The sequence below is a fragment of the Crocodylus porosus genome, unplaced genomic scaffold (genome assembly GCF_001723895.1).
Source record: "Crocodylus porosus isolate Cpor-Errol unplaced genomic scaffold, CroPor_comp1, whole genome shotgun sequence".
In the NCBI taxonomy this organism is placed as follows: domain Eukaryota; kingdom Metazoa; phylum Chordata; order Crocodylia; family Crocodylidae; genus Crocodylus; species Crocodylus porosus.
The window spans coordinates 28,769,464-28,784,695 of record NW_017728886.1 but is presented as its reverse complement, the minus strand read 5'-3'; the positions used below and the strand labels follow the sequence as shown (position 1 = coordinate 28,784,695).

At 42.9% G+C, this 15,232-nt stretch overlaps 1 protein-coding gene across 11 annotated transcripts in view; it reads right to left on the bottom strand.

Moving 5' to 3' along the window:
* Positions 1-15,232, bottom strand: part of ABI1 (abl interactor 1) — a 115,499-nt gene that overhangs the window by 26,109 nt on the left and 74,158 nt on the right. For 9 of the 11 annotated variants that reach the window (XM_019531672.1, XM_019531695.1, XM_019531687.1 and 6 more), the window contains exon 3: positions 11,794-11,970. The exons of the other annotated variants lie outside the window; for them this stretch is intronic. In XM_019531672.1, coding sequence (XP_019387217.1) covers positions 11,794-11,970 — 177 coding nt within the window. The remainder of the gene's footprint in view (positions 1-11,793; positions 11,971-15,232) is intronic. 11 annotated transcript variants of the gene reach the window in all.

Genomic DNA, 15,232 nt, shown 5'->3' with positions numbered 1-15,232 from the left:
ACTTCTAGCTGCTGCACTGAATGATAGAAGAGATGAAGGGAGTGCTCAGATTGGATTACAAGCAGAGCCATTCACCTCAAGGTTACTGACTGAAATGCAACCTAAATCAGTACTGTAGTACAATTTGCCAGTTCAAAATAATTGATACTGTTAAACAGTCAGGGGTCAGGAGATTCCTAATCTTCACAAAAGTCCTAGTCTTCATGGTTGCAGAGAAAAACATGAAAACATGGCCTCACATTATGCTTAAGGGGCCAGAATCAGAAGATGAATTTGGGGTTTCTTTAATAATTAAAAAACTGATATTTTTGGAAGTCTAACCTAAAAGATAACCAAGCCAATAACAACAAGAAGTTATCTGTTGAATTTCTGAAAGCAGACTAGCATTTTCTGTCCCTAGCATTAATGGTCCCTATCGTGACAAGAAAGTTGCTACCCAAATACCAACTCTTCCTGGTAGTTTCAGGAATAGTCAAGATATAGTAATAATGAATGCCCTAGATGTGGTCCTCGCAGCATGGACTGAGATTTGTCATCAGAATGAAGTAGTTTATATCAGTAGTTCTCAACCCTTTTTGTATCAGGACCCATTTGTAAACATCAATGGCCGGTCCCCAACCCAGTGGCCCTCACTCCCAACCCACTGTCCCCTGCCCCCCTATTCGGGGTAGGGGGTGGGTGTGTGGAGCAGGTGGGGGGCGAAAGAGTGTGTGGGGTATGGGGGGCTCCCAAGCAGCCTCTTGCAGGCTTGAACTCTGCTGGCCTGCAAGAGAAGAAACTGTTTCCTACAGTTTTATCCTTTAAAGGAGAATCCATTTTTTAAGTTTGTTTGTGACCCTTTCACATATTCTTGCAATTTTCCACTATTTTTCCAGGAACACTTTTTTTTTTTTTTTTTTTTTTAAAAACACTTTTGAGTTGTGAACCACAGGTTGAGAAACACTGGTTTATACTACCCCTCCCCGCCCTAACATAGGCAGAAAAGTAGGGGCTCAAGGACTGGTTTAGTAGTTTGGTTTTTAATGCTTAATTTTTTTAAACATAACATAATAAAATCATTTATCAACAAGTTTGATTTCTTCACCTGTAGATTACATGCACCTTCCCTATATTTTGCCAGCTGTTAAGGTCAGTAGCATAAAGCAAGGAATTTTGCTGTTCAATGGATCAGAAAGTAAAATGACTAGTCTCCCTGGAAGCCATAGATCATAAACTTTCAGCTAATGACTAAGAGAAAATATATCATGTCAGACTCGGGACTCCTGCTCAACCTCTTTTAGCAGTTAAAGTCTTCCTCTCTCAACAAAGACTTGACATCAGTCATCCACACTGAGTCTTTACTGCACCCCCTCTTTTTACTCTCTGCTATGCTCTGCCTCCTCTGCAGCTCCAGAGCAGATGCACTGTCAATTGTTGATGTAAAGTGCTGACTCTTCAGCTCAAAAATGTAGGGCCTTGTCTACTATACTTGCATATACTGTCCAGCAGGTCCTGGATTTTAATTCTAGTTGCACCTGACTCACTATGTGACCTTCATCTTTGTTTTCTCGCCATAAAAGCATGATAATACTTCTACAACTTACAGGAGAGGTATGGAGAATTAGTTTGTTGTCACAGCGCCTTGAACAAGAAAAGCACTAAGCATCCTCAGTACTCCGTTCACTCTGCTGCTGCTAATACAATGCAGGGTCACGTGGCTGGGAACGCAGAGAGAAAGAATACGAGGGAAACAAGAGACAGTCTAGTGGAATGGAAAGCCTGGTTCAGAAAGATGACAGGAGTAAATGGGTGGGGGGAGGGAGAAGAACAAATCAATTCCCACTGGCATGAAACATATGGCTGCTTAACCACTGTTAGTTAATTAAGTGGGAAAAGGCATCATTATCTTGTATTATTTATTGGCTGGGCTGGGGGTGGGGGCCATGAAACCAATTTTTTAGCATTTCTTTATCAGGAACCCACTAACATCTGAATGCCACATCTGTTCAATCCCAAAGTTTCAGAGAACACTCTAGGCACAAATAACCAGAGCCCTATTAGTCTAAAGGGAGGAAAAGAAAAAGTCAGGAAACCAAAAGGCAGAAAAATCAGATACCTGAAGCCCTTGCCATCCATTCCATGCAACTACAGAGTCAAGCTGCTCTGCACAGATGAAACAAGTTGGTTGATGGCACTAATTAACACCTTCCAACACACTATCCCACCTCCTCTGGGACTATCCTCCCACTGGAGTTGAAAACACCATCCTGAAGGATTTATCTGCCAGATAAACAGTGGTGAGGGCAGAAGAGAAGGGAACACTGGTGTACATAAAGCCACAGCACCATACAGAGGCAACTACTCTATTTCTAGCTTTGGCTGTAATGTGTACACAGCAGCATGGCTTGTTTTGGCATAGTGCTGCTTGGCATGGTAAAGATAAGCATATAACCATTTCCTTAGCGAGAAAGGACAGAGTCCCTTCACATATACAGCATGTGAGGAAACGTTCCCAGACCAAGGCTGTGCTGTCAAATCCCCCACCAAGTTGCCAAAACCTGACCTGCTGTTCACTGGGCCTTTTATCTTCACAGAAAGTCTGTTGGCCTGTCCTCAGAAACCCTGTTGTTTAAATAGTGGATGCAAGAATAATCACAAACCAAGGATGATGCAAAAGGAAATCAAGACCAATGCAGGCAGAGTTAGTTTCTTTTTAAGCTTTTGTGGTCTGGTGTTCAAGGAGATGGAGTTCTGGGGCTGCCTTTGATTGGCAATATTCTTCAACATGCCTTTAATTCCAAAAGTTCCCATTCTCAAGCAATGGTAATAGGGGCATGATAGTTGCAATGAAGGGAACCAGGATGCCACTGTTCAAATCATAACATCTGGAAAAAAACAGGAATTACATACTTGGTATGCTTCTCCTAAGTTGTGCAAATAAGTGTGTAGTAAACTGAACAAAAACATACAAAAGCCCATTGTGTACAACACAGATTTGGGATGGAGCCCTGCCCCACTCCACTCAATGGGAGTTTTACCCATCATGGTGAAAACAGCCTGTATAATAACTGCATCACAAGTACTGCAAGCAGGAGCAACAGCTAAATTTAAAAAGTCAAGTTCAGAGTGTATTGTACCACACCCGCTACTAAAAGCAGCTAAGACCATCCAATCTAAATGCTGAACTAGACAAAAGTGACAAGTTTAAATGCTGTTAAAGATATGGCCCACGGAATAGTGTAATCTAGCTCATGGGGCCAGAAATATGGCAGTGGGACAGGTGGTGCCAAATGTAAATTCCCATAGTTCCCACAGGTGCAACCACCACTCATCTTGCCACCAAATTTCCCACCTCCAGACAGCCATGCAGGCCAGATGATACTTGGATCTGGCTGGTGGGGAGCTTCATAACAAGGTGAGCAGCAGCTGCCACAGTGCTATGAAACACAGCAATTAACATTAGCACCCCTTTCTCCACTGCTGCATTTTCAGCCTCAGAGGCAGCCCTGAAGGCCCACAGACCAGCCCCACGCTGTTACTCCTGCTTTAAGGGAAACTGCAGCCAGCTCAGTCTACACTGAAAACCAGTTTCCTTCACCACAGGATTTTAGTACTTTTGTAACAGACATATGTCAGCCTTAAATCTGTAACCTTTAATGAGAAAATAGTCACCGACTGAAACAAAACGACATGACTGGTTTTGGTTGCTATTTCCTTAGCCTCCCTTTAAAAAGGGTGTTTCCCTTACTATTCAAGCAAAAATATCTCTCTCAGGTCCATGGCCTATGCAAAGGCCACTGGACTTGGGCTTCCCACTTTTTGGAAACCCCTTCTATTATCAAAGCAATGGCCAGAGAACTGAATTCTCCCAAAGACTTCTGAAACTTCCCTGAAGATGCTGCATATTTAGAGTCATTCTACTTTAAGGTTAAATGGATGGATCATTTTTAGATTACCAAAAGAACAGGTACTGGGAACTGGAAGGGAGGTCATAAGCTGCTGTATGGGTACCATGGCATATAAAAGAAACAAGAAATGCCTAAGAGCTGGCCTCAGGCAGTAGGGGTTTTTAGGAAGGAGAAGAGGAGGGTATATGCATAACCCAGAAGTTAGATTTTATTGTGGGAGCCAGAAGTTCTGGATACAGTTTCTGCAACTAAGCAAATAACTCTATTCCCATATCAATGAAAATGAATCAAACCCTTGCCTTAGCTCAGAGGGTACAGCACAACTTAAAAAGGGCAGTGTCAGTTCCATGTAAGCTCTAAAACAAAATTTAGCAGAACTGAATGAACATCAGCAATAACCAAAATATTCACTGAAAACTATTTTTAGACTACCAACCTCTCCCTGTATTATTTGCAGCCTAATAATTACAGATGCCTGTTAACACAGGGTAACCAGATGCAGACTATTAACAACCGATATGGACACTCGTTGTCCAAGCCAAGAAAGAAAAGCCAACTCCAGTGTTTTTAAACTTTATTATTCTAAGCTCCTGTTAGAATAGCAGTAACAAAAGTTTTGGTTTTGAATGAAGTGCAACTTATCTTGATATTGTTCTGTTACTATTTTAAGGCATATAAATGAAAGTTTGTTCCATGATTCTGTTAGAAATATTATTAAAAATGTATAGTGAATAGAGTGTTGTTAGAACTGCACAGTTTGTATCTCGTACCTGATAAGCAGAAACACCACCAAGGACATCTCGCTAATTTACTACCTCTTTGTAACACTAAATCACACATACCTTCAAACTCCTCTGCCTCTACTCTTGTAAACTACAAAGGCTGTGATTTAATTGGCTGTGTCCTTGGGAAAGAGAGGGGTTTTAACTTTTGGTAACCTGGAGAGCTTTCTAAGCATGCGTAATTAGCTAATGCATATAAGCCTATCCGCCCCGCATACTTAAGTAGTTAATTATAATGCACATGCGACGGATGACGTGACGTCATTTCATGTATGTTTGTATGAACCGGAAATGAGTTGTAAGAGTTCCCGCTTCTGCACACGTGCCCAGGAGGGAAGGGATAAAACCCAGCTGAGAGTTTTCCTCGGGGGCAGAATGTGGTCTTTTGTCTTCACTCTGACCCTATTTGCAAATATATCCTTTGTGTTACTAACAATGTGTGCCTGAAGAATTATTATTCATGAGCCTCCAAAGAAACAAACCGCGATTTTTATATCAATTCTTTGAAAGGTTCTATGTTATTGGAAAGTATTACTGTATAACTTCATAAATCCAGCATGCTTGGGACTGAGCACCTGCTGGATATTTGAAAATGCTGGATTTCTGAAACAAGTAAAGTGCAGGGAGCTGGGGGGGAGGGGAGAAGAGGAGAGGACAGGGGTAGTGGCAGTCAGTCACTGCCCAGGTACAGAGAGGGAAACTTGCATGCAGCTGCAGCCAGCCACCACATCCACCACTCCACATCACCGCTCCATATGCGGCCATGGCTCTGGGACCAGCCACCAAAGTGCTGGGTTTCTCAGACTTCCAGATTTATGAGGTTATAATGTATATTAAATTTTATGGTTCAGGAACATTTCAATATTGCCAACTCGAAGCATTTGAAGACTACAGGCAAGATTGCAAAAATGAAGTTAAACTTAAACTATATTAGGTTAAATTTTGCTCAACGAGATAAATAAAGCCAGAGTTTACACATCCAATATTTGCTCTGCAACCAGGGAGGACTAGAAATTCACTTTGAATGTTAGCTTTCATGATTTTAATCAACTTTCCAGTAACTAGTGCTTTAAAAAAGCACCAAATATGAGTTTAATTATATCTCATTAGTGCTGACATTACAGAAGTTTTAATTAAACTTTAGGAAAAAAGTCTTTCACCCTCTAGCAGTCTATGCTGTTTGGTGATGATTCCTGCGAATGAGATCAGGACAGAAGCATAATTGACTAGATGACCTGCTTTGAAGTACTAGTATCTGACATGAACAAATAGGGGAATGAAAATCCAGTGTCTCAGGATCACTTATTTACTGTTTGCAGAACCATATGCTTAAATCATTTTAATAACTTACTACACAAAAAGTATGGTTAATGCTGCCCTAGATCCCAAATTCAACAGCTTACTTAAAAAGAGAAAGCAAACAAAAATTTTTCCTAATTGTTTTGCCTTTTGCTTCCTTTCATTTCCTTGTGACAAGGTATTTAGCAGAAGTCACAGATTCAGTGAAATCTGACAAGCTGCACCCTGAGTGCTTCTGCTATGGCCTTGAACTTGTGACCTCTGGGTTGTAAACCATGTGACTTAGCACCCATGCCATCCTAGCCTCTTGCTCTACACTGATGAACATACATCTGAGAAATGCAACAATGACATCTGTTAGTGACAGTCGTGTAATTCTAAGAACATTTTATTTTCAGGGACTTGGGGTGTTTTGGCCTCATCCCAAATTTAAAATTTCCCCCCTCCTCATTCAACATCTTTCCTGGGTCTATGCCCAATTGGCAAGTCTCCATGTCTTAATAGTTATTCACATCTTCTCACAACCAAGGACAAATATGTCTCAGACGGATCATTTTAGAGTTCTCCCAAAACTCTATAGTCTCTCTACCTAAAATGCTCAGGCTCTGTATACAAGAACCACTAGCTGAATAAAATAAATTCAATCCATTTTAAATTACTATTTAACCTATCTGTAGATAAGCATCATTCCCATTTATTTCTTAATCTCCATTCTGCAAAAACATGGACCACAATATCCTGCCGGCTTCAATTTTACCTGCTTTTTATTCTTCAGAAGGAGTATTTTTTTAAATTCTGAAACCAACAACTTCTATTACATCAGCACAATTATTTCAGTTTCCATATTTTTAAAAACAAAATTTTTAGCTAATTCACAGATTTGGATCTGTTTATTTCTTTAGATGCTACAATATTTTTCTCCACAAGGAAGAAGACAAGATAACTGTTAACAAGGTTGTATCTAATAACTATTTAAAACCAAGGGCTTTATATATCAAAGAAGCTCTTCGTGGTGGGACAGTGTTTTGATTCTCCAGAGTGACTTCAGCTGTGTTTCTCTACTCCCATTCCAAGAAAGTGACAACTGAGCGACTATTTAACATCCAGCAGCAGCCTTGCAAACTGCTTGTATGTCCATTAATTCTTGCTGCCATTTACACAACAAAGGGCAAGAATCACTAAGACGCACATTATCTCAAGATGAGCTGTTTAAAAAACAACACACAAAACCAAAATATCTGACCATATTTTTTTTTGGTAAAAAACAACCTGCAGTGGGGCAGAGGAGGGGAAACAGTTTTACTCAATGAGGAAAGGAATTTCCATTATCCCTGCAGGACCTGAGTATAAAGGGCATGAGTATAAAGGGCATTATTATGAAACTAAGTTGGGGGACAGAGTCTGAAAATAGCACTAACCTACAAACCACAAATACGATTAGTAGGTGCATCCCTGGCCATATCTGCACTGGTCTGTCCCACACTGCGATCCCGGCATCCCACACAGCACCAAAGCCACACAAGAATCTAGGATGCCACTGCCTGAACTCTGCTAGGACAATGCACTAGGTTTTTACTCCTAAGCGATGAAATAGAAACTGTGGGCAAGAGTTTGCGCTACAAGAAGTGGCATTAATTCCCAGAGGGATTTCCCCAGCAGGAAGGAAACATACTGAAGAGACCAGCTGTTGCAATGGAGCATTGGTCAACTGTACAAAAAGTTGCCCTGCTCACAGAAAAAAAAAGTCCTTCCTCCCTACACACATTTACTTTTGCTTCTCTTCCTCAGCATAAGGGAGAAGCAGCTGGATAAGACACTAAAGTGTGGTCAGCTGCATTGAGGCAACTTACTTTGTGCGTATAATAATATTTTTGCATTCTCTTGGTGAAGAGCCTGTTGGCTCCATGTGAGGAAGCATTTGCTCTGAGGAGTTACAATACAAGTTTAATCTGGGGGGGGGGGGTAGATGAAATAAGAATCAAAGTTTATTTACACATTTCAAAAAAAGAAGTTCTAAGGCTACCAACTGCAGTATGCTTAAAAATTGTTAGGGGTTTTAAAGTATTTTTTGCATAAAGCCACTAAAAACAAAATTAGACAGGTTGTGTTTCACCCTATATGCTGGTCCCTGTTTTCCACATCTTTTACCTTCCTGGGTTTTTTTTTTTTTTTTTTTTTTTTTAAATAGCTCTTCTTTTTCTCTCACCCATAAGTGTTAAATCACACTAAACAGTAATAAGTTTGCATTTAGAGAACAAACAAAGTGGCATCTGAACATTACTTGAGCCACGTACAGACATTCCATTTCTCTTGGGAGAGTCATTGCTCTCCCAGGAAAAATCATGAGTGCACAGATATTCAGGATCTTTCCCCCAGAGCAAGAATGATCACTCCAAAAAACAAACACACACAAAAAAACTTGGGAACAACCAGGGTTAAGTCACTCTCAGGACAGTTTCTCCTGGGAGAGAAAACGTCTGTACAACTTAACCTTCTGAGAAAAGCCACACCAGAGTCCTCCTGCATCCCAGGGTACTTTGCTCCCCCTTCCACCCAGCCCCAAATAGTGTGATGCTCAAACTGGATTGTATTACTTCAGCAGAGCATGAACCCCTTCACAATCCCATACTGTGCTGCATGGAGACACAGGCTGACAAAGCAGTCTGGGTCAGCCAGTGAGGAATGTCTTGTGCACTGCTGCCATCTGTCACCAGGTAGACAAAGGGAATTTACAGATAATACCAAGATGTGTGCACGTAGCTGAGCAGTATCAGCACTGCAAATTTTGTACCCTTCAGGGGCTCAGCATTCAAAAGTCTGTTTAGGCACTTCCAGACATATTTTTCTATCAGAAGAACAAATCCAGGAGAATTCTCCCAGGTCACCTGAACATCCATATGCAGCCTTAGTAAATATTTATTCAAGTGACTTATTTCTTGTATTATTTCAATTTTATTAGCAGAGTCTATGACCCATCAGGGTTACACAGCTGGTAAGTCTGTGGCAGTGCTGGCTTTCGGTCAAGGACAAGAAAGTACCCATACAACCTTAACCAGTTTTCATTAACAAGTGGAAGAAGTTGTAGTCAAGAGTACAGGGCTAACAGCAGTGAAACCTCAATTCATCTTTTTCCACATACTGAGTTGAGAGGAATCTGCAGTACAACTCTCTGCATATCAGTCACCAATGAAGTCACCCATAATCTAGACGGAGCCATTCCTTGCCATCTCTCAACACACACCAAAACTGGGCCTTAAGAACAAAAAATACTGTGTTCGATACTGTACATTATTTATTTGTGCCAACTCCTACCCACTAGGAATAGTTTCAGGACTGTCAATTTAGTTACAGAAAGAAAACAGACATTAGACTCAGACCCAGGAGTAGAAGGGTTTTGGAAGAGGGAAGCTATCTAGGTTTTTTGTATTTAAAACTGAAGGCAGCACACATAACCTCCCTTACAGAAATAAAATCAGTGCCACACACAAGAGACAGAAAAATATATGGACAAGCATTGATGATTGTCACCTAGAGATGCTCTCCCTTATACCCAGCTGCAGGAAAGAGTAGGTTGACACCTGCATTTAATGGAACTGAAGGTATCAGTGCCTTATTCAAATGACAGGGGTATACAGATTAGCTGGCAAATTCAGCACTTGGATAATGAACTGACTCATGTAGAGCCAAAGGCATCATCTTTCAACAGTCACATACAGCAGGGTTGATAAAGATGGCACTACAGAAATAACGGCATGATATAGTTAATGCAGCATACTACAATTCACTACATCTAACTTGTGGATTCATTTTAGGGACAGTTTCTAAATATAATCAATCAAATTACCAGGATAGGCTAACTGACTAGCAGATGGCAAATATTCCTATAATTGCAGAGAACAATTTAAAAGTAGGCCATTTGTCAGGGAACAAAAAGATTGTCAGTGTCAACTTGTAGGTTATTTTTCCTGAATAAATAGGAGCATGTTACCAAGAGAGACAGCCAAAAACCAGAACTGTACGAGTTTAACAATTCTGGGGTCTATTAATCAAACACTTTGTTTATGAGAATACAAGACATGAACAGCTCAGCAATGCAGCAGCTTCAGACATTAGGAGCAATGAATTTAATTTTAGGGTCTTCTAAAGCATCTATCACTGTAGCATTTAAAATGCTACGTCCAGATGGTTGGCATTGGATTCTGACATACCCTTCCCATGGGCTCAGTCTACCTTTCCTATCACATGACAGCCCTTTATTTAAAAAAAAAAAAAAAAAAGCCAAAAAAACCCCTCACCTTCAATAATGTCAAATGGATTTGATTATATGGACGTTCAGAGCATTTCTTTCATGCTCAAGTACCAGGCACTATGTTTGCTGCTTTGATTCATTCTCCCAGTGCAAAGCAGCTCTAAACCTATGGATTTGGCTCCCAAATGGTCTCTGCTATGTCAACAAATCCTTATGTAATGTAGCACTACTATAATAATTCCTGTGCTTTAAAGCTGTTGCCAGCTGATACAGGTGACAGCATTCTTCTAACCCATGCTGGGGACTAGCCATTACTAAGAAATGCCAAGGCAACAATTAAAAAGGACACTTTGGCATCCATTCAATACCCTCTATTTTCAGTTACACTGAGTACTCCTCTGACACAGGCACAGATCTGGTCCTAGAAGCTGAGCAGCACCGCACAGTACTACTAAACTGATGCTACTGCTTGGCTGATTTACCTGGCAGTCCAAGAAATGTGCTGGTCAAGATCCTGAATGAAAGCTTTTTAAATGCAAGTCAAGGAAATATTTCAGTTAACTAAACAGACCACAGGCCAGCTCAGGAAAAATAAGAAGTGTTATTATTACTAGCCAAAGAAAGATGCACAGATCACAAGTTACCATGTTGATTAATCTCACTTAATTAAAAAAAAAGAGGTAGTTAGCTGTGTTAGTTATCTAACAAAGTAGATAACTGCAAAAGCTTATGCCTTTAAAGTAGTCTTCTAAAGTGCCACCCCTGCCCTACCTTCCATCTAACTGTAGAAAAAAAAAGCAGTTTGGCAAAGACATGGGTAGAGATCCTCAGAAGTACAAATAGGAGCAAAATGTCCAACTCCCACTGATTTTCACTGGAAGCTGGGTACCTAAATGCCCTTTGTGCTTTTGAAATGATCCTTCCAAGAAGGCTCTATGCATCCAATTCCCCTGCATCTCATGACACAGATTTTTAATTTCCCCTCCATGAAGGGGAAGGGGAAGGGGAGGGGAAAGGAGAGGGCAGGATGGTGCACATGAATACTTCAAGAGGGATTTTTAAATATTGCCATTTCATCAGTGACTTTTGAGAACAGGATGATGACTGAATTGTTATGAAATATTCATTACCAGGCTCATGAGCCATTGTTTCCTGGCTTGTGATTGCTTCAGGCAGTCACAAGATTATGGCAGTTACTATTCAACATCTCAACGTTAAGTGCAATTTGCCTTGTTCCTGCTCTGTGTATATTTGTATCTAACCCACCTCTTTTCCCTTCAGCAGCATAACCTGGGGGGAGTGAGGGCTGTGGAAACAGTGCACTAGCCACAGGTGCTAATTCAGAGAGGGTGCCACAATGACACATGCCAGGGAGCCCACACCACTGCTGCCACCACCAATGCAGCAGCCCCTGCAGAAAGATGTAAATGCTTGCTCACCCTATCTGCCTTCTACCTGGGGCACCAAAATTTCAAGTTATACCTCTGTCTCACTCCAGACTTGTTAGATGCACTAAATATTCTAAACCTCAAATTAAAATTCCCATCTCATTTAGAGAGTTTAGACAGGTGCTTACCTTTACACCATGGCCCACATCATCCAGCACTGTGTAGTCTATAGGTTTTCGAATATACCTTACAGGACGCTCCATGTTCGCCGGTGCTATGATTTTATGAGTTCTTGATGTATTCTTATTGGTTGTCAAAATACCTATCTCCCTGCGAGCCACTTTCTCTTTATGGATGTCCACAGTCTAAAGTTCAAAACAAATAAAAAATAAAATTGAGAGAGCTGCCTAAATATTCAAGCTGTTGAATTAGACAAGACAGACTAGTAAAACTTAATAGTGCCTGAAACAAACGAACTAATTTACTCTGAAATACGGGAGAGTTAAACAAACAAGACTATAATTTTAAAATGAAATAATTCTACTCAGTGAAATTGGTTATTCCAAGAATAGACAAGAGTAATAAAACACAACACTTTGTGTCAACAAACACACCTCACAAATAGCAAATCTTCAACACACGACTGACAATAGCAGTAACAATTATTTCATCTTTAGAGATGTGAAACCAAAATAAAAAGCCTAAAAATGATTTTCCCTCAAGAAAAAGAGGAATTTGAAAGATAAGGAGCAATTTCTTATATCAATCTTACAAGCATATCCAAGTTAAAAAAATGGATAAGCAAATGTTATAGGTGGATTTGGCCACATACATTTGTTAGATTGTACTATCTCTGGAAAAATGTTTATAACATCCAGTAGTTACAGAGGATATGACAGAGATCGCTTTTCAAATTTCCCTGCCATCAGCAATACCGCTCTTTCTCATCTGACTCGGGCCCTGCAGTCTCAGTCCTTTCCCAGTGTCTGGCTGCAGTTAAAGATTGGATGCAGGTGAACCAATTGAAACTGAATCCAGACAGGACAGATGTGATGCTGTGACATGGGCAGGACTGGGACACCTATTATTGATAGGATTCTGCCTCCATTTGTCACTCAGGTTTGCAGCCCTTGAGTGCTCCTGGATTCTGCCACATTTGGATCTTCAGGTGGCAGCAGTGGCTAGGAACGTCTTTCATCAACTCCATCTGGTGAGGTGGCTGCAAAACCCTTTCTTTTAGATTCAGATCTGGCCATGATCATCCATGCCTTTCTAACCTCAAAGCTAAACTGCTGCAAAGCACTATGTGGGGCTACCCTAGAAAATAGTGCAAAAGCAGCAACCTGTCTTCTGATGGGTGTGGGCTGCCAGGAACATGTAATACCAGTGCTCCAGAATCTGCACGAGCTCCCAATAGCTCTCCAGATACAATTCAAGCTGCTCGTGTTGATCTGTAAAGGCCCTAAATACCTATGGGCATTTTTACACATGCAAGCACTGCAGCACCAGGAACTTTGAAAAGCGTCCAGCACTGCAGTGCTCACACTTGTATAAGTGGCAAAATGCATGTCAGCGCTGAGAAAATAGCGGCAGCACACTTTTAAACTAAAACACTTCAGAGGTGTGTTAGTTCAAAAGCACGCTGCCACCATTTTCTGCACAGACATGCAGCACAGCACATGTGTAGAGCAGACTCATGCCTCAGCTCATGTGTGGAGCAGACTCGATTAATCACTCCGAATTAGCGCTCAGATTAATCGAATCTGCTCCAAAACAGCAGATCTCCAACAAGTTCTGGGAAAAAAAGTATGTGTATAAATACCCTAAGGGACCAGTTGTCCCTGACATACCACTGCAATCCCCAATGTCAGCTGACAGCAACCTCCTGCCAGTGCCATCAATGCACCAAGTCTGCCTGATAAAAAACACATGGGAGACCATTCTCAGGAGTTGTCCTCAGCTCTGGAACTCCCTCCTTCTTAAGGTTTACCAAAGCCTGACCCTGGAAATCTTTTGGAAGCATTCCAAGACCTTCTAACTGGGGTAAGTGTTTAGCAAACAGAGCTAGGGTAAAATACTGTTTAAGAATTGTCTGTTTTATATTGATACAGGCAGTCCTTGACTTATGACGGCTCGAGGTCTGACGAACCGCAGTTATGATGTTTGTAAATTGACACCTGGGTTTTGAAGTTCCAACATGGTTTCAACTTTACCACGCTGAATGATGGATACAGGTCTGTCAGTAGAAGGGGAGAGGGAAGGAAAGGGCCGTGGAGGGGGCAGATCAGGGCCCCTGCGGGGGCAGGGAAGAGGGGCTGGGGCTCAACCAGGGGGTGGGGAAATGCTGCCCAGCTGGGACTGCGCAGGGCTCTCGGAGCGGGGGCTATCAGTGGCAGAAGCTGCAGCTTGTTTGGCTGCTCTCCCAGCTGCCCCCACCAGGGCGAAACAGGCAGTGCCAGGGCTGCGCCAGATGACCATGGGAGAAGCCACAGCTCAAGCCACAGCTTGTCTGCCTGCTCTCCCAGCTGCCCCCGCTGGGGCGAGGCAGGCAGTTCCAGGGCTCAGCCGGGTGGCTGCAGGAGAAGCCACAGCCTGTCCGGCTGCTCCTGCTGCTTGTCCAGGAGGGCATGGGGTGGGGTGGGGGAGGGACATGTGATCCCCAGATCTAGCCAGGGAGTGGCAGGGCGGGCTATGCTCAGGGCAGATCAGGGGGCACAACCCCCCCAGAATGCCCTTCCGGACACGTGGTCAGAGCAGCAGTGTGCTGCTCATCTGGGAGCCATTTGCTAGGCAGCTCCTCTGGTGCTCAGTCATCGCTGCTGTTGCTACCACTACAGCACTACGGTACTGTACCTGCACTGAATAAAGAATAAGTCCCAGTACTGTACTGCACCATACTTTACAACAAGTTCACTGTGCTGCCCATGAGCTGTTCTGTTTCCAAACTGCCCATAATAATGGCAGAAAAACATAAATCCGGTGAAAGTGATGTTTCTTCTTAGAAGAAGAATAGAACAATTACTATGGAAACAAAACCCCTCACTGAGTAGGAGGAGGCGGCTGAATGGAGCCGGGCCGGGCCCAGCCCCCCAGGGAGAGAGAGGTAGAAGGGGGTACTCACCAGTCCCCTTCCAGTGGGGCAGGGCCCTCCCTTGGCCAAGAGCAGCTTTCCCCGATGGCAGGCCCACTGGGGGTGCACACAGTTTAAAAGGGCCCGCCAACAGCAAGAAAAGCCCCAGTTAGGCTCCAGAGCGGCGAGACATGCAGGTGAAAGCCCACCATGCTCCCACTCCCCCGAAGCCCCTCCAGAGACCCCCCAGCAGCTGCAGAGCCCCCCGCTGACCCCCAGCACAGCCGGAGGCAAGCGGGGCCCGTGGTGTGAGGGGGTTACCCCCTCACCGAGTGGGAGGAGGCGGCTGAGTGGAGCCGGGCCGGGTCTCACCCCGCTCAGGGAGCCACACGAACAGGCTGCACAAACAGGTGCGCTTGTCTGCCGGTGCGTCAGTTAGCACAGAGTTTGCGCAGGAGGGTGCATAGGAGGGCCTTAGACCCTGCCTGCAAACCCCCCAGAGTAGACAGTCCCAGCCGTAGCCAGCCTACCAGAGGCATGACACAGATGGGCACATG